The sequence below is a fragment of the Camelus dromedarius genome, chromosome 10, assembly GCF_036321535.1.
Source record: "Camelus dromedarius isolate mCamDro1 chromosome 10, mCamDro1.pat, whole genome shotgun sequence".
Taxonomy (NCBI): domain Eukaryota; kingdom Metazoa; phylum Chordata; class Mammalia; order Artiodactyla; family Camelidae; genus Camelus; species Camelus dromedarius.
In genome coordinates, this window is record NC_087445.1 from 423,287 (window position 1) to 441,133 (window position 17,847).

At 36.7% G+C, this 17,847-nt stretch overlaps 1 protein-coding gene across 2 annotated transcripts in view; it reads left to right on the forward strand.

The window, feature by feature from the left end:
* Positions 1-17,847, forward strand: part of CENPP (centromere protein P) — a 219,109-nt gene that overhangs the window by 12,765 nt on the left and 188,497 nt on the right. The window contains exons 1-3 of one of the 2 annotated variants that reach the window (XM_064490065.1): positions 750-865; positions 6,886-7,067; positions 9,045-9,133. In XM_064490065.1, coding sequence (XP_064346135.1) covers positions 7,043-7,067; positions 9,045-9,133 — 114 coding nt within the window. In that variant the 5' untranslated portion in view covers positions 750-865; positions 6,886-7,042. Of the gene's footprint in view, positions 1-749; positions 866-6,885; positions 7,068-9,044; positions 9,134-17,847 lie in introns of those variants that run through there. The other variant, XM_010974832.3, reaches the window with a different exon arrangement.

The following is a 17,847-nucleotide window of genomic DNA, read 5'->3' on the forward strand; positions in this document are numbered from 1 at the left end:
AAAATGGCATCCTCTGACTTCCTCAGTCTTTTCAGAGGATTGCAGTTGGGACTTGAATGTGTTTGTGTGTTTTTTTAAACATTTTTTTATTGAGTTATAGTCATTTTACAATGTTGTGTCAAATTCCAGTGTAGAGCACAATGTTTCAGTTATACATGAACATGCATATGTTCATTGTCACTTTTTTTTCCACTGTGAGCCACCACAAGAGCTTGTATATATATCCCTGTGCTATACAGTATAATCTTATTTATCAATTCTACATATGCCTGTCAGTATCTACAAATTTTGAACTCCCAGTCTATCCCTTCCCACCCCTCTCCCCCTTGGCAACCATAAAAAAAAAAGAACATAAATACAAAACAGAAACAGACTCATAGACATAGAATACAAACTTGAATGTGTGTTCTAAGAGAAGATAAGCTTGTCTCTTTTACAGTGAGACTAGGAGTACATTTTAGTCTGCCATATCCACATTGTGCCCTGGGGCTAGTAGTCATTTAAGAACTGTTTCTCCTTTTGTTACAGTGTTACGGGACCCACAATAAGTTCTGCTGAAAGTTTCGCTGGCTTCCAGAGCCTGGTGATCAAGAGGTGTCCCCTTGGGCGGCAGCCACAAAAATCAGGGCACCAGAGAGTGCACAAACTCCTTTCCAGGAGATACTAGTGACCTGGAGTGAGACAGAGAGTGCAAAGATCATGCTCACTAGACTCTGTCTTTGGAGGTATTTGAGTAGACTTCTGTCTGTTTTTAAATTAGAAGGCCGCCCTTGAGGCCAAAGCTTTAAGGTAAGAGAATAGGCTTCTTTCACAGAAACACAGGTTGATTTTCTATTGGCTGCCTCTACGCTGGATTCTGAGATAGGTGAGTCTGTGCGTATGAGTTGTTTAAAAACTGTTCCTCTGTTCCCATACAGCCTTGTGGGTCTCATGGACCCACAGGCCTCTTTGGCTCTCAAAGCTAGATATTTTAGGGGCTTGCATCTCAGGTGCTGGTCTTAAAAGTTCAGGTGCCAGCCGTGGTCACACCTTTCACTCTCAAGGAGCATGTCAGGGTTGTTAGTCCCCCTCGATTGTGGGTTGCCACCTGGGGGCTGGCTTTGGTGGGGAGACTGTCTCAGCCTCTACCATCCATTTCCACGTGGGCTTTTTCTCGTTTGCCTGATGTGCAGAAGTAGCTCAGCTCGTTCCTGCATTTCTTTCAGAGAAAGTTATTTCATATGTAGGTGTAGATTTGGTGTGACTATGGGAGGAGGTGAATTCAGGATCCTCTTATGTAGCCATTTTGAACTGTTAGTGTAGAACTGTTTCTCCCTTTAATTCTGTCAGTTTTTGCTTCAAAATATAGTCAACTCTCTGTATCCACAGGTTCGTATCTGCAGGTTCTGCATCCACATATTTTGTCATTTGTAGTGGGCACTGGTTCCGGCAAATACTGAGGGATAGTTGAATTTATAGTCTGTCGTTAGGTGTGTAAATGTTTACAGTTTTTATGTCTTACTCTATTGAACCTTTCATTAATATATAATTTTTTTCTTTATCTCTTACAGCCTTTTTTGAGTTGAAGTCCATTTTGTCTGATATTAGTATCCCCACTGCTGCTTTGAGCATGGAATATGGTTTTCCATACTTTTGGTATTTGATACGGTTGGATCGTGTGGTTTTTATGAATTTTCCTAATCCCTGTCTTAGATTTGGAGAGTTTAACTCCTTTACATTTAAATGAGTACTGATAAGGAGAGACTTTACTTGTGTCATTTTGTGGGGTTTTTTTAATATGCCTTTGAACTTTTTGGTCCCTCATTTCCTGCATTTCTGCCTTCTTTTGAGTAGTTGAAGTTTTGGAGTGAAACATGTAAATTTTTAAAAATTTTTCTTTGATGTATATTCTGTAACTTTTCTTTGTGGTTATCAGAGGGATTACATATAATATGAGAAAGTTACAGCTCTCTTAATTTGAAGTTATACCTGCCTGATTTCAACAATATACAAAATTTCTGCCTATTTGCGGCTCCATCCCCACTGTTTTTGGTTTTTTTTTTTAATTTTTTTTTATTGAGTTATAGTCATTTTACAATGTTGTGTCAAATTCCAGTGTAGAGCACAATTTTTCAGTTTTACATGAACATACATATATTAATTGTCACATTTTTTTCTCTGTGAGCTACCACAAGATCTTGTATATGTTTCCCTGTGCTAGACAGTATAATCTTGTTTATCTATTCTACATATGCCTGTCAGTATGTTTTTGGTTTTTTAAGTCACAAAATTTTGTCTTTATACATTTTGTGACCCCAAACAGAAACTAATACTTTAAAATGCATTAATCTCTTAAATTTTGTAGAAAACTTGATTTGGAGTCACAGAGGAGATTTGCACTAATAGTACCTTTAGACTAATAATTTTTTCAAATGTTAAATCATCTAGAAAACAAAAAGTTCACTTACAAGCCATTGTTAAATTACTACTAGATTTTGCACGTTCATGTACTACTTTTATTGAGGTTTTTATTTCTCCACATGACTTCATGTTACTGTCTAGTGTACTTTTATTTTACTTTATAGAACTCCCTTGAGCATTTCTTGCAGGACATATCTAATGGAAACAAACTTCATCACCCAGTGTTTATTTGAAATATCTTGATTTCTTCCTCACTTTTGAAAGAAAACTTTTCTGAAAGAGGATTATTGGTTGATGGTTTTTTCTTTTAGCATTTTGAATATATTGGCCCACTGTCTTTTAGCCTCCAAGATTTCTGATGAGAAATCTGCTCATAAGTTATTGAAGATCCCTTGAATGTGATGATTTGCTTCTTTCTTGCTACTCTCTTTATTCCTGGTTTTTGAAAATTTGGGTCTCAGTGTGGCCCTCTTTGAATTCCTTTTATTTGGAGTTAGTTGAGCTTCTTGAATGTTTATATTCATGTCTTTCATCAAGTTTGGGGCATTTTTAGCCATTATTTCTTCAAATATTCTCTCCTCTCCCTTTCCTGTTGCTTTTCCTTGTCCCATGGTGCATACATTGTCCTTTTGGTCATGTCCCACTGGTCCCTGAGGGTCTGTTTGCTTTTCTTCAGTGTTTTCCTGTTCCTCAGTCTCAGTTTTCATTGTCTTATCTTCATGTTCATTGATTCTTTCTTCTGCCTGCTCAGATCTGCCTTTGAATCCCTCTAGTGAATTTTTCATTTCTGTTATTGTACTTTACAGCTTCAGAATTTCTTATTGGTTTCTTTCTAAGTTTTCTGTCTTTTTACTGATGTTTCCATTTTGTTCACACATTATTTTCTTAAATTTCTCCATATCTTCCTTTATTTCTTTGAGCATCTTTACAATCTCTGTTTTAAAGTCTTTGTCTGCTATATCTGCCATTAAGTGTTTTTCAGGGACAAATTCTTTTGAATTTTTTTTCTTTGAATGGGCCATACTTTTCTGGTTTTTGTATGCCTTGTGATACTTTGTTGAACACTGGACATTGTAATTTAACAGTGGTAACTCTGGAAATCAGATTCTCTCCCCTCCCCCAGTGTTTGTACTTCTTTGTTATTGTTTTGGATTGTTTTGTTGTTGTAGGCTGTCTGTGCTGAGGACCAGCCTGAAATGTTATCTTAATGCCTAAAGATGTCTTATCTGAGCCTTTCCTTGGTATATGCAGTCATTTTCTAATTTTCCCTATGTATCTAGTTTGGTTTTTAATGTCCTAGTCTTTAATTTCTGACTCCTGAAAAGGAAAAGGCAAAAATGATGGGAAGCAAAGAGTGAGAGCTCTTTACCTCCAGCCAGAGGGGAGGGGCTTGCAGCAGTGGGGGGAGGGGCAACAATAGTTGCCATCTCTTTGTCTGCATCTCTGTGACCAGAAGCAGCAATCAGCAATTGGAGCACAGGTACCCATATTTGGGGAACAGAGTCCTTTTAGCCCACCCTTGTTCCCCTAAGTTGTTTGCAGGCTTCTCCAAAAACGTGCACAGCTGCCTGCCATGTTATTGGAGTAGAGCATGGGTGGCTACTCCTGTGCTAAGAGCTGAAATTGCCCAAAATTTACTGTAATTTATGTTTGGGCCTTCTCCATGAAGTTGCAAGCCTTCAGCAGTCTCCAGAGTTCCAAAAAATTCGTATCAGATTCTACCAGTGCAATTGCTGCCCGGTTGGGGAAATAGATTCCTGGTACTTCCTGCACTGCCATCTTCCTAGAATCCTAGATCATTGAGTTTTAAACTCATGTCTTGTGTAAATTTCCTTTAAACGAGAGAAAGCTTCTTGTGAACATCTAATATTGGACAAAAAAAATGTATGCTGTAAGATAAATTTGCAAATAATAAATTAAGGTAAAATTACCGCTGTGAATGAGAAAGTGCAGGCTGTCCTTTTATTTTTGTGGTAAATTATACATAACATAAAACTTACCATTTTAACCCTTTTAAAGTATACGGTTTAGTTCACATTGTTGTGCAACTATCACCATTATCCATTTCTAAAACTATTTCATTGCCTCAAAGTGAAACTGTGTACCCATTAACTAGTAGCTCCCCATTTTCCCCTTTCTCATGCTTGTGTTCTGCATATCTATCCTTTAATGTGATGACTTAGTTCTCTTATTAGTTTGCTCTATTGGAAATACCTTGAAATTTTCATTCATAGTTTGCTGTGACATTGTTTAGTATTTACTTGGAAGGAACTCATTAATACGAGATAATCTCTGTTCTTTTTTTCATTTGCTTTATCGGTTTAAGTTTTTAAAAGTCAATTCATAACAAATAGATAAGAGTATGTTGTATCTAAATGTCCATCAACAGATGGATAAAGAAGTTGTGGTATGTCAGTACAATGGAATACTACTCAGCCATAAAAAAGAATAAAATAATATCATTTGTTGCAACATGGTTGGACCTAGAGATCATCATTCTAAGGGAAGTAAGCCAGAAAGAGAAAGAAAAATACCATATGATATCACTCATATGTGGAAAATAAAAAAGGAAGAAAAAAAAGGACACAGTGAACTCATGTACAAAACAGAAACAGACTCACAGACATAGTAAACAATCTTATGGTTACCAGGGAAAGGGAGTGGGAAGGGATAAATTTGGGAGTTTGAGATTTACAAATGTTAACCACTATATATAAAAACAGATTTTAAAAAAAGTTTCTTCTGTATAGCACAGGGAATTGGATTCAATATCTTGTAGCAACCTTTAATGAAAAACGAATATATATATATATATATGTATATGCATGACTGAGACATTATGCTGTACGCCAGAAATTGACACATTGTAATTGTACTTCAATTAAAAAAAAAAAGATTGTGTTGTAGTCTCTCAGATGACACAGAATATATACTTATAGTGATATTTTAAATCAGCATTAAAACAAAGCTTAAAAAATTTCTACAGACTTTATACAAGTTTTGGATTCCCAATGTGAAGAATAGAAAGTTAGGCTGTTTTTTATAGACATAGTATAAGGTCATAAGAACATAGGCTAATGTAGTGGAATTAGAAATAGAAAAGGAGGGAGAGCTATTGGCAGGGGGCAGAAAAGATGACCTTAGATCCAGATGTGAGAGGAATAACAGAGCCAAGGATGATTCCTGAGAAATGGAGCCTGCTATTTCAAGGGGCAGATTTTATCATTAACAAAAGTGGGGAAATTTATAGAGGAAAAGCTAATTTGAGGAAAAAACATTTGATAGTTTATCAAGTTAAATCTACCTTGCAGGAAGAAGAGATGTGATTAGAGGTGTGCATTAGGAGTTACTGGCTTAAAAGAGCTGAGGGTAATCATTAACCATTCATCTGGAATAAAAAAAATGCATGTTTAGAACAGCAGAAGCAAGAGTGTTAGGGTTTTCTTTTGATGTTGGAGAAAAGAAGCAGGGATAGTGGAGGACCCAAGATGTCAAGTGAGAATCAGGATAATCATGCCCATAATCCAAGGAAGGCATGGTTTAAGATAGTAGAATTTATTTATTTTATTTTATTTTATTTTATTTTATTTTATTTTATTTTATTTTATTTTATTGAGTTACAGTCAGTTTACAATGTTGTATCAGTTTCCAGTGTAGAACACAATTTTTCAGTTATACATGAACATACATATATTCATAGTCACATACTTTCTCACCGTGAGCTACCACAAGATCTTGTATACATTTTCCTGTGCTGTATGGTACAATCTTGTTTATCTATTCTGCATATACTTGTCAGTAGATACTGACAAGATAGTAGAATTTAGAATGGGGCTGAAAGCATGATGGCAGTAAAGTAAAGGAAGACAAAAAGTAAAATAGCATTTCATGCGGTTATTTGCTGAAATTTTACTTTTTCAAGGAAAATAGAGCTATATATTCTCAGTGAAGAATGTTTGATTATAATGTTGTCTAAGGAAATTATGCTATTTGTTATTCTCTTGGACCTTTCACCCTCTATGTTTTTCAGTTTCCCAAGAATCTCTTTCTTGGTATAAAGCACTTTGTGACTTGATTTTGAAGTTAAAACTGGCTAATTTATTTTGTTTTTAATTTCATCATATCTTTTAAAATAGTTTGAGATGTCTTAGGATATCAGACATTTAGATTGGAACCTTTTAAGTATTCCAACCTAAATGGACATTTTAATTTTGCAGAGTACTCCTGTTATTATTTGTTTTATATAATTATTTCTAATATGTAGATAAATATGGTAGTATAAATTGGTTAGGTTTGTTTTATATTGAGATCAGTGATTGCATTGTTAATCGTTGCCACATAGGTTTTGAAAAAAAAATCTTACTTAGTTTTAATGGGAAGACAGAAGGACAAAATGGGAATGATTTGAAGAAATTTGTAAATATTAGTTGAAATACTTGAGTGGTTTCTTCATTGGAGTAATTATTTGTGGTCTTCGCTTTTTAGAAGATCATTTCAAGAAATACGCCAGTCAGATTCTGAAGGATGGGAATCTTCAAAAGATCTGAGAAGTCACCTTGGACATTTAGAATCAGAACTTCTGTTTCTAAGTACCCTTACTGGCATCAATATAAGAAATTACTCCCAGAGGACAGAGGACATAATGAATGCTGAGATGACAGAAACGGGTAAGCATTAATTTTAATCTACAAGTGGTATTGTAGTTAACCTTATTATACATAGGAAATTGGTTATCATATCATTGAATTAAAACTCTGCGTGGTAACAATTTGAATGTGTGGTTGCGGTAAATTTGTTTGGTCAGGTATCCATTGAATGTCACAGTGTGTGTAATACTCTTAAATGCTGCCTGAAGTAGATAGTAAATAAGACAGTTTCTGTCATTTAGTAACTAATAGACAAGTGATTTTTTTTCCAGTTTTATTATGTAGAACCACCACAATTTGACTGCAGACACACACTATATTGCATGCAAACACACACAAACAGTACCCTGCACATTCCTTCAGTCCCCATACATGTACCAGCTGTTGTCTCCAGGAACAGACCAAATCCCTGAGATAAGTGATTTTGAGAACAGCAGTGCCATTAATTTATAAATCTTAGCCATTGTTCACTACTGACATGAGAGCTTTGTCGTCTAATGATATACCCCTAATGTACATGGCCTGTGGCCAAGATAAGTATTTCAAGAGCTCAACCCTTTGGCAGAGGAGGGTTTGTGTCCCAATGACTTATGTTTTATTTTCAAGCGTCTGTGATGAACTAACAGGTAAGCAGAAGTTGATTCAGCTGTGCAGTTGGGTGTTGGGAACTTTGTTTAGGTGAGAGTAGCATTTCCTAAAGAAGGCATCACTTTCGGCAATGCTTCCTGATTTTTCCACCAAAATAACCCTCAGTGAGCAAAGGAGAGGAAGAGTGACCCTCAGAGGAACTTGGGCAGTTCATCTCAGTGCAAGTTTGAATTACATACAGAAATGAGTAATGAAATTTAGACACTTCAGATGCTTGAAAGGAATAGATAGAATACAGAGAGTGTAGAGAGTGAGGTTTTATTGTGCAGAAGTCTTCGTCTCTATTGCGAGCCGTAAGTTCACCCCATCTGTAGATGTATTTGATGGTGCTCATTGAGCTTGCCTTTGAGTGGGCTTGATTCTGAGCTTTCCCCAGTGCTGGCTTAGGTTTCAGTTTTCCTGATCTGCCAGGTCAGTACCATTTTCTTGTGTGATATTTATCTAGCTCATCCATCTGATTTCCTGCTTCCAAAATTAGGTTACTCTCATCTCTCTTCTGCTTTTTATCCTTGCAGAATTGTGCCCTTTTTGAGGGGCAAGGGAGCAGTGTAGGGATACAGGTACTTAATTCTATTAGGTATAAAATATGTACAAAGATATATAGTACAACATGGGGAGTATCGCTAATATTTTATAATAACTAAATGGATTATAACCTTTAAAATTGTGAATCACTATATTGTATACCTGGTAACTTATATAACATTGTACAGCAACTATACTTCAATTTAAAAAAAATTGTACCCTCTAAAAATACCTTCATTAGCAAACATAGATGATAATAAAGTCAGAATCATGGTTATCTCTTACGAGGGAGCATAGTGTATATACAGCCTGGAAAGGGCATGAGGGACCTTTATGGGGTACTTTAAAATTTCTGTGTCTTGGTCTTGATGGCGGTTACATGGGAAACACTTGTAAAAAAAAAAAAAGAAATCAGGCTGCATGCCTAGAAAAGTACTTTTGCTGTCATTTTAGTAAAGTTTTGAGAGGTAACTGAGATAAATATATGGATTTTATTTACTGTCTAACAAGAACCAGATAATGTTGAAAAAATGAAAAATGTCTAAGTTACCATGAATCAAACTTGTCTACAGTTATACTAGCATATTTCTGTTTCTTACCTTAATCTCTGATATAATTGCGAACTGCAAAATACAGGTTGTCTTTAATCCTATGTCACAGAGGTAATCAATTTGTTGCAGATTCTTCCAGATATTTTCAGTGCAAATACTACAAAACACTCTCAAACATATACCCACGTGTATTATAGATATCCACACAAAATTAAATAACAGACATTTGAAGAAAATTATTTGCAAACAGAATATTTGTTTTTCTGATTTACAGGCACAAAGAAAGTTCTACAGAGACACAGATTATCAGGAAATTGCCACATGATTACATTTCAACTTGAATTTCAGATTCTGGAAATCCAAGTAAGTTAAGGAATATGTTGTGACAGATAACACAGAATCTGCTGCTAGGGAATAAAAAATGCCCACACCGTGGTCTTCAGGAGTGGCTGAGCTGAGGAGGAATTCTTGAGCCAGAGCCCTCTTGTAGCACATTTGTGCAAAGTGGTACCGTAAAAAAAAATTTTTTTAAGTATGAATACCCCAGCAACTGCATATAATAGGATTGATTCTGAGAGCGTAGTGCTTTATTGGAGGGCAGGTAGCAAGATGCTCTTGGGCTCCCAGTGCGAGACCCAAGGCCATGGGAACAGTCCTGGATGCCCTCAGTAGTCATATGTCAGCCATCTGTTATCTAGGAGTTATCTGATGCTATTTAACAAACTTCTCCCAAATTTAACAGCTTAACACAGCAAAAACATTTATTATCTCACCCATTTTTGGTGGGTTAGGAATTTGGGAGCAGCTCAGTTCTTGCTCAGGGCCTCTCCTGTAGTTGTGGTCATCTGGGCCCACTGTAATTCTGCTCAGGGCTGGAGGATTAGACTCCGGGTGGTTCACGGTTATAGCAGCAAGCTCTACAGGACTGCTGCAGGAGGAAGATACTGTTGGCTAGGATTTTCACATAAAATCAGAATGCAGGCAGAATCTTAACGTGCAGCCCTTGGCCAGGATAGGACAGAACAAGGCTCTGGATCTTCAGAGTCTGGCTCTAAGAAGAGTGGGATCCAGACATAAATTGAGAACTGATCAAGTCTGGGCACATGCTTCGGTAGCAGAAAGCAGTTTTAACCAGTTGGTTTTATGAGTTGGGCCTCCAGGGAGTGTGTACAGAGGAGAGGAACAGGGGAGGCAGGAAGGCTGCCTTGGCCTCAGCCATCAGATAACTAAGGTGGATGTAGACCAGTTGTCACAAACAAGTCCTATGGATAAGCTGCTTGCTTGCATTTATGGGCATGTGCCTGAATTCGTCGTGCTTACTCTCAGCCACAAAAACAGCCCCAACTTGTCCCTTTTTATTTGGGACAGGGGTTGATGTCAGGTGTCAGCCAGCCACCCCTGACTGGTCAAGAGTGACTGGATCCAGGTATCTGGGCTAGAGGTTTTGCTTCTTGGGAACTCTATGGTCCAGTCCATGTCCATGGTTGTCACCGCTGACTCTGGCAGGCTGAGAGTGGACTGAGAAATATCTAAGCCCATTATCCGATGATAAAGCTTCCAGCTTGCAACCACCTCAGAATATCCACCTTCAGTCTGCCAGAGTGAGCAAGAACATCCATAGTGTGGCCCTAAGGGTGGTATTCTGTCCCCAGGTTGACACTAGGCCTTGTAGCCATGCTAAGTCACCAAGATGATACTGTAGTTCTGCATGACCTCGAAGATAATCTGCTGAAGACTAAAACAGAATGTGGACCCAAATGGGTTGATCTCATTTAGGATGAACAGCCCCTCTCAGGACTCCAGGCTTCTCCTTTGTGTGGCCCAGGAATTCCTGGATGTTGTCTCATTGCAGAAGGATGCATAGTCGGTCCAGCTGGATTTTCTTTCTTCGTGGCTAACGTGATTCTAAACTCAGAGTGTTGATACACCAAGTGCTTACCTCTGTGCTGGCCTCTATTAATAACCAGGCCTACAATCTATGTCAGGTTGGCAGAGTCCGAGATCTGAGGTCCATTTCCGTGTCTGAGAATATCTGCATTATCAGTGTGCTATCATTGCCCCCAAACTGCTCAGGGGCATCCTAGTAGCCCTGAGGTCCTGCAGGCTTCTTCTGCTATTGGCATTCACCTTTTTTATAGTCACCCCATGGGTTATCTAGACAGAAGCCAGACTGCTGGCAAAATGAGGCTCATCCTTGGGAGGCTGTCTACAAGTCTAACTGAAACAAGACCATCCTCTGAAGTTGAGGTGAATGAGTTGCTCAAGGGAGCTGTACATTCCAAGATAGGTTGTGCCCAAAGATTAATTGGTGTTCTCATTAGTGGGACTTTGAACTGAGAGATAAAATAGACAGTATTTTAAGTTCATTTTGTTGAGGTTGCATAATTTGATCACATCATGAATCAAATCAAGTATGAGGTTTGTTCTAGGACATTTTTTATAATGTGATGTACTTCTGAAGAATGGCTGTTGCCTGACCAGAGGCATTTCCAGCATAAACTGGCACTGGGCCCCTGCAGCTCCCACAGTGGTTTGGTTTGCTGGTCTTGGGTGGCCACCATGAGGCTGCACAGACAGAAACAGAGCCACATGGGCCCTGCCGTACAGGCCTTTCTACCTCCTACAGCCAGTAGTGAGTGTCACCAGCCTGGACATCACTTCCCTGTCAACAGTATTTTAAGCTAATCTGATGCTCATACCACCAAAGCATGACTGGAAATTTTGTAACCATTTAGTAATGGCCTTAAGTTACACTATTAGCTCATATGCTGAGTGAATTAGAATTAGTTGAGCTTCACATAACAGAAAACTTTAAGGAAGGCTCAAAGTACTAGAAGTTTATTTCTCTATTGATTAGGCAAAATTTCAGGGTAGGTTTTCAAGGGCTGGTATGGTGGTTTCATTGAAATCAGGCTCTGCCATCACCCATGCAGCTTCCAAATCATGGGGCAGTTATCACTTTAGCATTTCAGACATCAGGAAAGGGCTGGGCAAACAAGCCCCTCCCCTGTCACCCCGCCCTTGCCTTAGAAAGACACCTTGCATTTTCCAGAAGCTGTACCATCCATCATTGTCATGTACATTCTAATGGCCAATAAGTTAATGCAAAGGAGGCTGGAAGTTTAGTCTTCATTATGCATGGCCATGCAGCCAGTGAAAAAATTGGTGCAAGGAAGAAGTACAGATATTGGGGACTTTAGCAATTTCTGTCCCATATGCCTTAGAGGGTGCAGGAAAAAAAATCTAAGGAAAGGAATGATTTATATTCTTTGAAAGACATAGAACATTGCTGAATCTCTAAAGGGACATTAAGTTGTCATGTGAACATTTGAAAGTATGTAGGTGCTTTTGAACTGCTCAGTTTTACTTAATTTGCTACAGAAAGAATATGCTCTCCCAGGGTATGTAAAGAACACTTGCTTTCTCTCTGCACCTTTCGAATTCTATGATTTTCATTATTTAATGGTAAACTGTCACGTATTCTAGGCCTACTTGGAGTAAATACACTTTTAGAACTATATCTCTAGTAGAATTACGAGGTTAAAGGAGATGTACCTGTAAATTCTGATTAATAGTACCAAACTGCTTTCTAAAATAGTTTCACCATTTTACATGTTGAACAGATTTTCATAGTTGAGACTGACAGAAAAAAAGGAATGCTAAAGAAATAGCAACTTTCTGTGTTCTACAATGTTTTAAAAAACAAAATTTCCACTAGAGGGAGATGTTTAGCTATCAGAAAATTAAAAAGTAACTAAATAATAAAACTACCTTACTTATAGAATATTGTTATAATAAAATCATAGTAATACAATGTTAGAATGAAAAGCAACCTAGAATCATATTAATTGAATGTTGGAATCAAAAGTATCCTTAGAGATTTATCTAGCTCAACCTTCTTATTTTACAGGAAAATACACCCAGAATGTTTGAATGATTACCCATGTTGGCACACCTATTGTCAGACGTGGTTGGAACATGCAAACTTACCCCCAAAATTTACTGTTTGGTGTTGGTAACACTGTTGTACAGTTTGTGAGGAGTTGGAAAAATGTGAAAATTAACATGTGTCAGCATTTGTAGTACATGCAGCGTAATAAATCAAATGGGTGGCAGTTTGTGGGGAAAGTGGCAGACTAAGTATATTTTCATAACTACTTTCCCTGAAGCCCTAAGAAAATTAAAAAAAGGTTCAAAATAGGGAAATTTCAAAATTAAGAGTATTTGGTCTTGGCACAACTTCAACCACTGGGAGCTATAAAAAATAAAATTGACGGCTTGGATAGTCACAGAGGTTTCAGAGACAACCAAGAGCTAGGGCAGAGCTGAAGAATAAGGTTCATATCCTACACATGTCCTCTCCTTCAAGACTGGAGAGCTGGCTCTTACAGCTAATGCATGGAAACCAACATAGATAATCAAATACAGTTAAATAGAGAAATGTGTTCCACGCAAGAAAGAACAAGGTAATGCATCAGGAAAAAAACCTTAAACAGAGTTAAGTGATTTACCTGAAAGAGTTCAATGTAATGATCAAAAAGATGCTAACCAAACTTAGGAGAAAAATGGATGAACACATTGAGAACTTCAACAAAGATACAGAAAATGTAAGAAAGTTCCAAACAGAAGTCACAGAGCTAAAGAATACAATAACTGAACTGGAAATACACTAGACAAGTTCAACAGCAGACTACATGAGACAAGAGAAAGGATCTATGAACTCAAAGGCAGGGTACAGGAACTCACCCAATCAAGGCAACAAAAAGGAAAAAGAATGAAAAAAAGTGAAGATAGCTTAAGGGATTTATGGGACAACATGAAGCTTACTAACATGAAGCCTACTAATTATGGGAATCTCAGAAGGAGAAGAGAGAGAAATGATCCAAAAACACATTCAAAGAAATAATGGCAGAAAACTTCCGTAAACTGTAGAAACAGTTATCCAGATCCAGGAACCTTAGAGAGTTTCAGATGAGAAAAACCCAAAAAGACCCACACCAAGACACATTAAAATTAGAATACCAAAAATTAAAGACAAGGAGAGACTCTTAAAAGCAGCAAGAGAAAAACAACTTGTTATATACAAGGGAATCCCCTAAAGACTTTAAGGAGATTTTTCAGCAGAAACTGCAGATCAGACTAGAGTAGCATAATGTATCCAAGGTGCTGAAAGAAAAAACGTCCCAACCAAGAATAATCAACCTGGCAAAGTTACTCAGAATCAAAGCAGAGATAGAAAAGTTTTGCAGAAAAGCAAAAGATAAAGATGTTCATCACCAGTAAACCAGCCTTATAGGAAATATTAAAGGGATTTCTTTAAGTTGAAAAGAAAGGACACTAATTAGTACCAAGAAAACATGAAAGTATAAATCTCACTGGTAAATATAAAGTGTAGGCATTGAATTAATCACTTACAAAGCTAGTATGAAGGTTAAAAGACATAAGTAGTAAAACATAACTGTAGCTACAGTAATTAGTTAAGGGATATACATGATAAAGAAATGTAAAATCAAAAACATAAAATGTTGAGGAGGGAGAGTAAACATGTAGAGCTCTAGAATGTGTTTCAGTTGTTATCAACTTAAAATAGACTGTTACAAATGTAAATTGTTATTTAAGCCTCATGGTAACTATAAAGCCAAAACCTATAGTAGATACAAAAAAGGTAATAAGAAATGAATATAAGAGTACCACTAAAGAAAGTCATTCAACCACAAAGAAAGAGCAAGAAAAGAAAACAGAGGAACTGCAAAACAGTCAGAAAACAACAAACAAAGTGGCATGAAGTACATACCTGTCAATAATTACTTTAAATGTAAATAGGCTAAATTCTACAGTCAAAAGAAATAGAGTGGATAAATGAATAAAAAACAAGACCCATCTATATGCTGCCTTCAAGAGGCTCACTTCAGATTTAAAGACACACACAGACTGAAAGCAAAAGGATGGAAAACTATACTCCATGCAAATGAAAATCAAAAGAAATCTGTGGTAGCTATGCTTATATGAGACAAAATACATGCTTCTTTAAAACAAAGACTGTAATAAGAGACAGAAGGGCAAATGATAAAAGGGTCAATTCAACAAGAGGATATAACATTTGCAAATATTTATGCACACAACAAAGGAATAACTACGTATGTAAAGTAGGTACTAACAGACCTAAAGGGAGAAATAAACATCAATGTAATAATAATAAGGGACCTTAAATCACACACCAATGGCTAGATCATCCAGGGAGAAAAACAATAAGGAAACATTGACCTGAAAGAACACATTAGACCAGGTTGACTTAACAGATATATACAGAACATTGCTTCCAAAAGCAACAGAATATGCATTCTTTTCATAGGTATATGGGACATTTTCCAGAATAGGCCAGACTAACCTATGTAAATCTTATATAAAAGTAGATTGAAATGATGTCAGGCATCTTTTCCGACCACAATGATATGACTAAAAATCAATTACAAGAAGAATAATGGAAAATTCACTAATATATGGAAATTAAATCATGCTACTGAACAATCAGTGGATCAAAGAAGAAATCAAAGCAAAATGAAATACCTTGAGACTAATGAAAATGGAAATACAACAGTCCAAAACATACAGCCTTCAGTAAAAGCAGTTCTGAAAGGGAAGACATAGTGATATATGCCTACCTAAAGAAACAAGAAAAATCTCAAATAAAAAGCCTAACTTTATACCTCAAGAAACTGAGGTGTAAAGATAAAGAATTGAAGCCCAGGGTTAATCAGGAGGAATGGAATACCATAAATTAGAACAGAAACAAATGAGAGACTGAAAACGCATTAGAAAAGATCAGTGAAATCAAGAGCAGGTTCTTTGAAAGGATAATCAAGATTGACAAACCTTTAGCTAGATTCACTAAGAAAAAAAAGGTAAAATCAGAAATGAAAGAGGAGATACTACAACTGCTACCACAGGAATACAAAGGATCATAACAGAGTACTGTGAAGAATTATGTACCAAGAAATGGATAAACTCTTAGAAACAACCTTCCAAGACTGAGTCAGGAAGAAGCAGAAAAATCTCAACAGACCAATTACTAATGAGATTGAATCGATAATTAAAAACCTGCCAACAAACTAAAATCCAGGACCAGATGACTTCACTGGTGAATGCCACTTAGGAATAAACCTGACCAAGGAGGTGAAAGACATATACGCTGAGAACTCTAAAACATTGATAAAGGAAATTAAAGATGATTTAAAGAAATGGAAAGATACCCTGTACTCTTGGATTGGAACAATTAATTTTGTTAAAATGGCCGACTGTCCAAAGCAATCTACAGATTTAATGCAATCTCTATCAAATTACCCAGGACATTTTTCACAGAACTAGAATAGATGATCCTAAAATTTATATGGAATCACAAAAGATTCAGAATTGCCAAAGCAATACTGAAGAAAAAGAATGAAGCTGGATGCATAACCCTCCCAGACTTCAGACAATACTACAAAACTACAATAATCAAAACAGCATGGTATTAGGACAAAAACAGACATAGGGATCAATGGAACAGAATAGAAAGCCCAGAAATAAACCCACATACCTATGGTTAATTAATCTTAGACAAAGGAGCCAAGAATATACAGTGGAGGAAAGATAGTCTCTGGCAAGTGGCTTTAGGAAACCTGGACAGCTGCATGTAAATCAATGAAGTTGGAACACTCCCTCACATCATACACAAAAATAAACTCAGAATGGCTTAAAGAAGTAAACATAAGACGGGATTCCATAAATCTCCTAGAAAACAACATAGGCAAAACATTTTCTGACATAAATTGTAGCAATGTTTTCCTAAGTCAGTCTATCAAGGTACTAGAAATAAAAGCAAAAATAGACAAATGGGACCTAATTAAACTTACAAGCTTTTGCACAGGAAAGGAAATTGTAAACAAAATTAGACAGTCTGGGAGAAAATACCTGCAAACGATGCAGCTGACGAAGGCTTAATTTCCACAATATACAAATATCTCATACAACTCAGTAACAAAAAAACCAAACAACCCAATCACAACATGGGCAAAACACCTAAACAGACATTTCTCCAGTGAAGACATACAGATGGCCAACAGGTACGTGAAAAGATGTTCAGTATTGCTAATTATCAAAGAAATGCAAATCAAAACTACAGTCACCTCACACCAGTCAGAATGGACTTAAATGTGGGCTAAAACGTCCACAGATGATAAATGCTGGAGAGAGTGTGGAGAAAAGGGAACCCTTATGCACTTTTGGTGGGAGTGTAATTTGATACAGCTACTATGGAAAACAGTATGGAGATTCCTTAAAAAACTAAAAATATGCTTACCATATGACCCAGCAATCCCACTCCTGGGCATATATCTGGAGGAAATTCTAATTCAAAAAGACATATACACCCCCACTGTTCATAGCAGCACCATTTACTGCAACTAAGACATGGAAGCAACCTAAATGTCCATTGACAGATGACTGGATAAAGATGTGCTGTGTGTGTGTGTGTGTGTGTGTGTGTGTGTGTGTGTGTGTGTGTGTGTGTGTGTGTATTCAACGGAACACTACTCAGCCATAAAAAAGAATGAAATAATGCCAGTTTGCAGCATCATGGATGGATCTAGAGATTATCCTACTAACTGAAATAAGATAGACTAAAATCATATATTACTTTTATGTGGAATCTAAAAAAAGACAAATTTATTTACAAAACAGAACTTACTTATAAAACGGAAACAGATTCACAGACATAGAAAACAAACTTTTCGTTACCAAGGGAAAAGAGGAGGTGATAAATTAGGACTTGGGAAATTTGCAAATACTAAGAACTATATATAAAATAAACAACAAGGTCCTACTGCATAGCACACAGAAGTATATTCAATAGCTTGTCATAACCTATAGTGAAAAAGTATGCAAAAGAACATATATATATATATGTATAATAATCACTATGCTATGCTCCAGAAATTATCACAACATTGTAAATCAACTATACTTCAATAAAAAATAAATAGCTACTCTATGATCCAGCAATTCAACTTGGTATTTATCCAAGGAAACAAAAACACTAA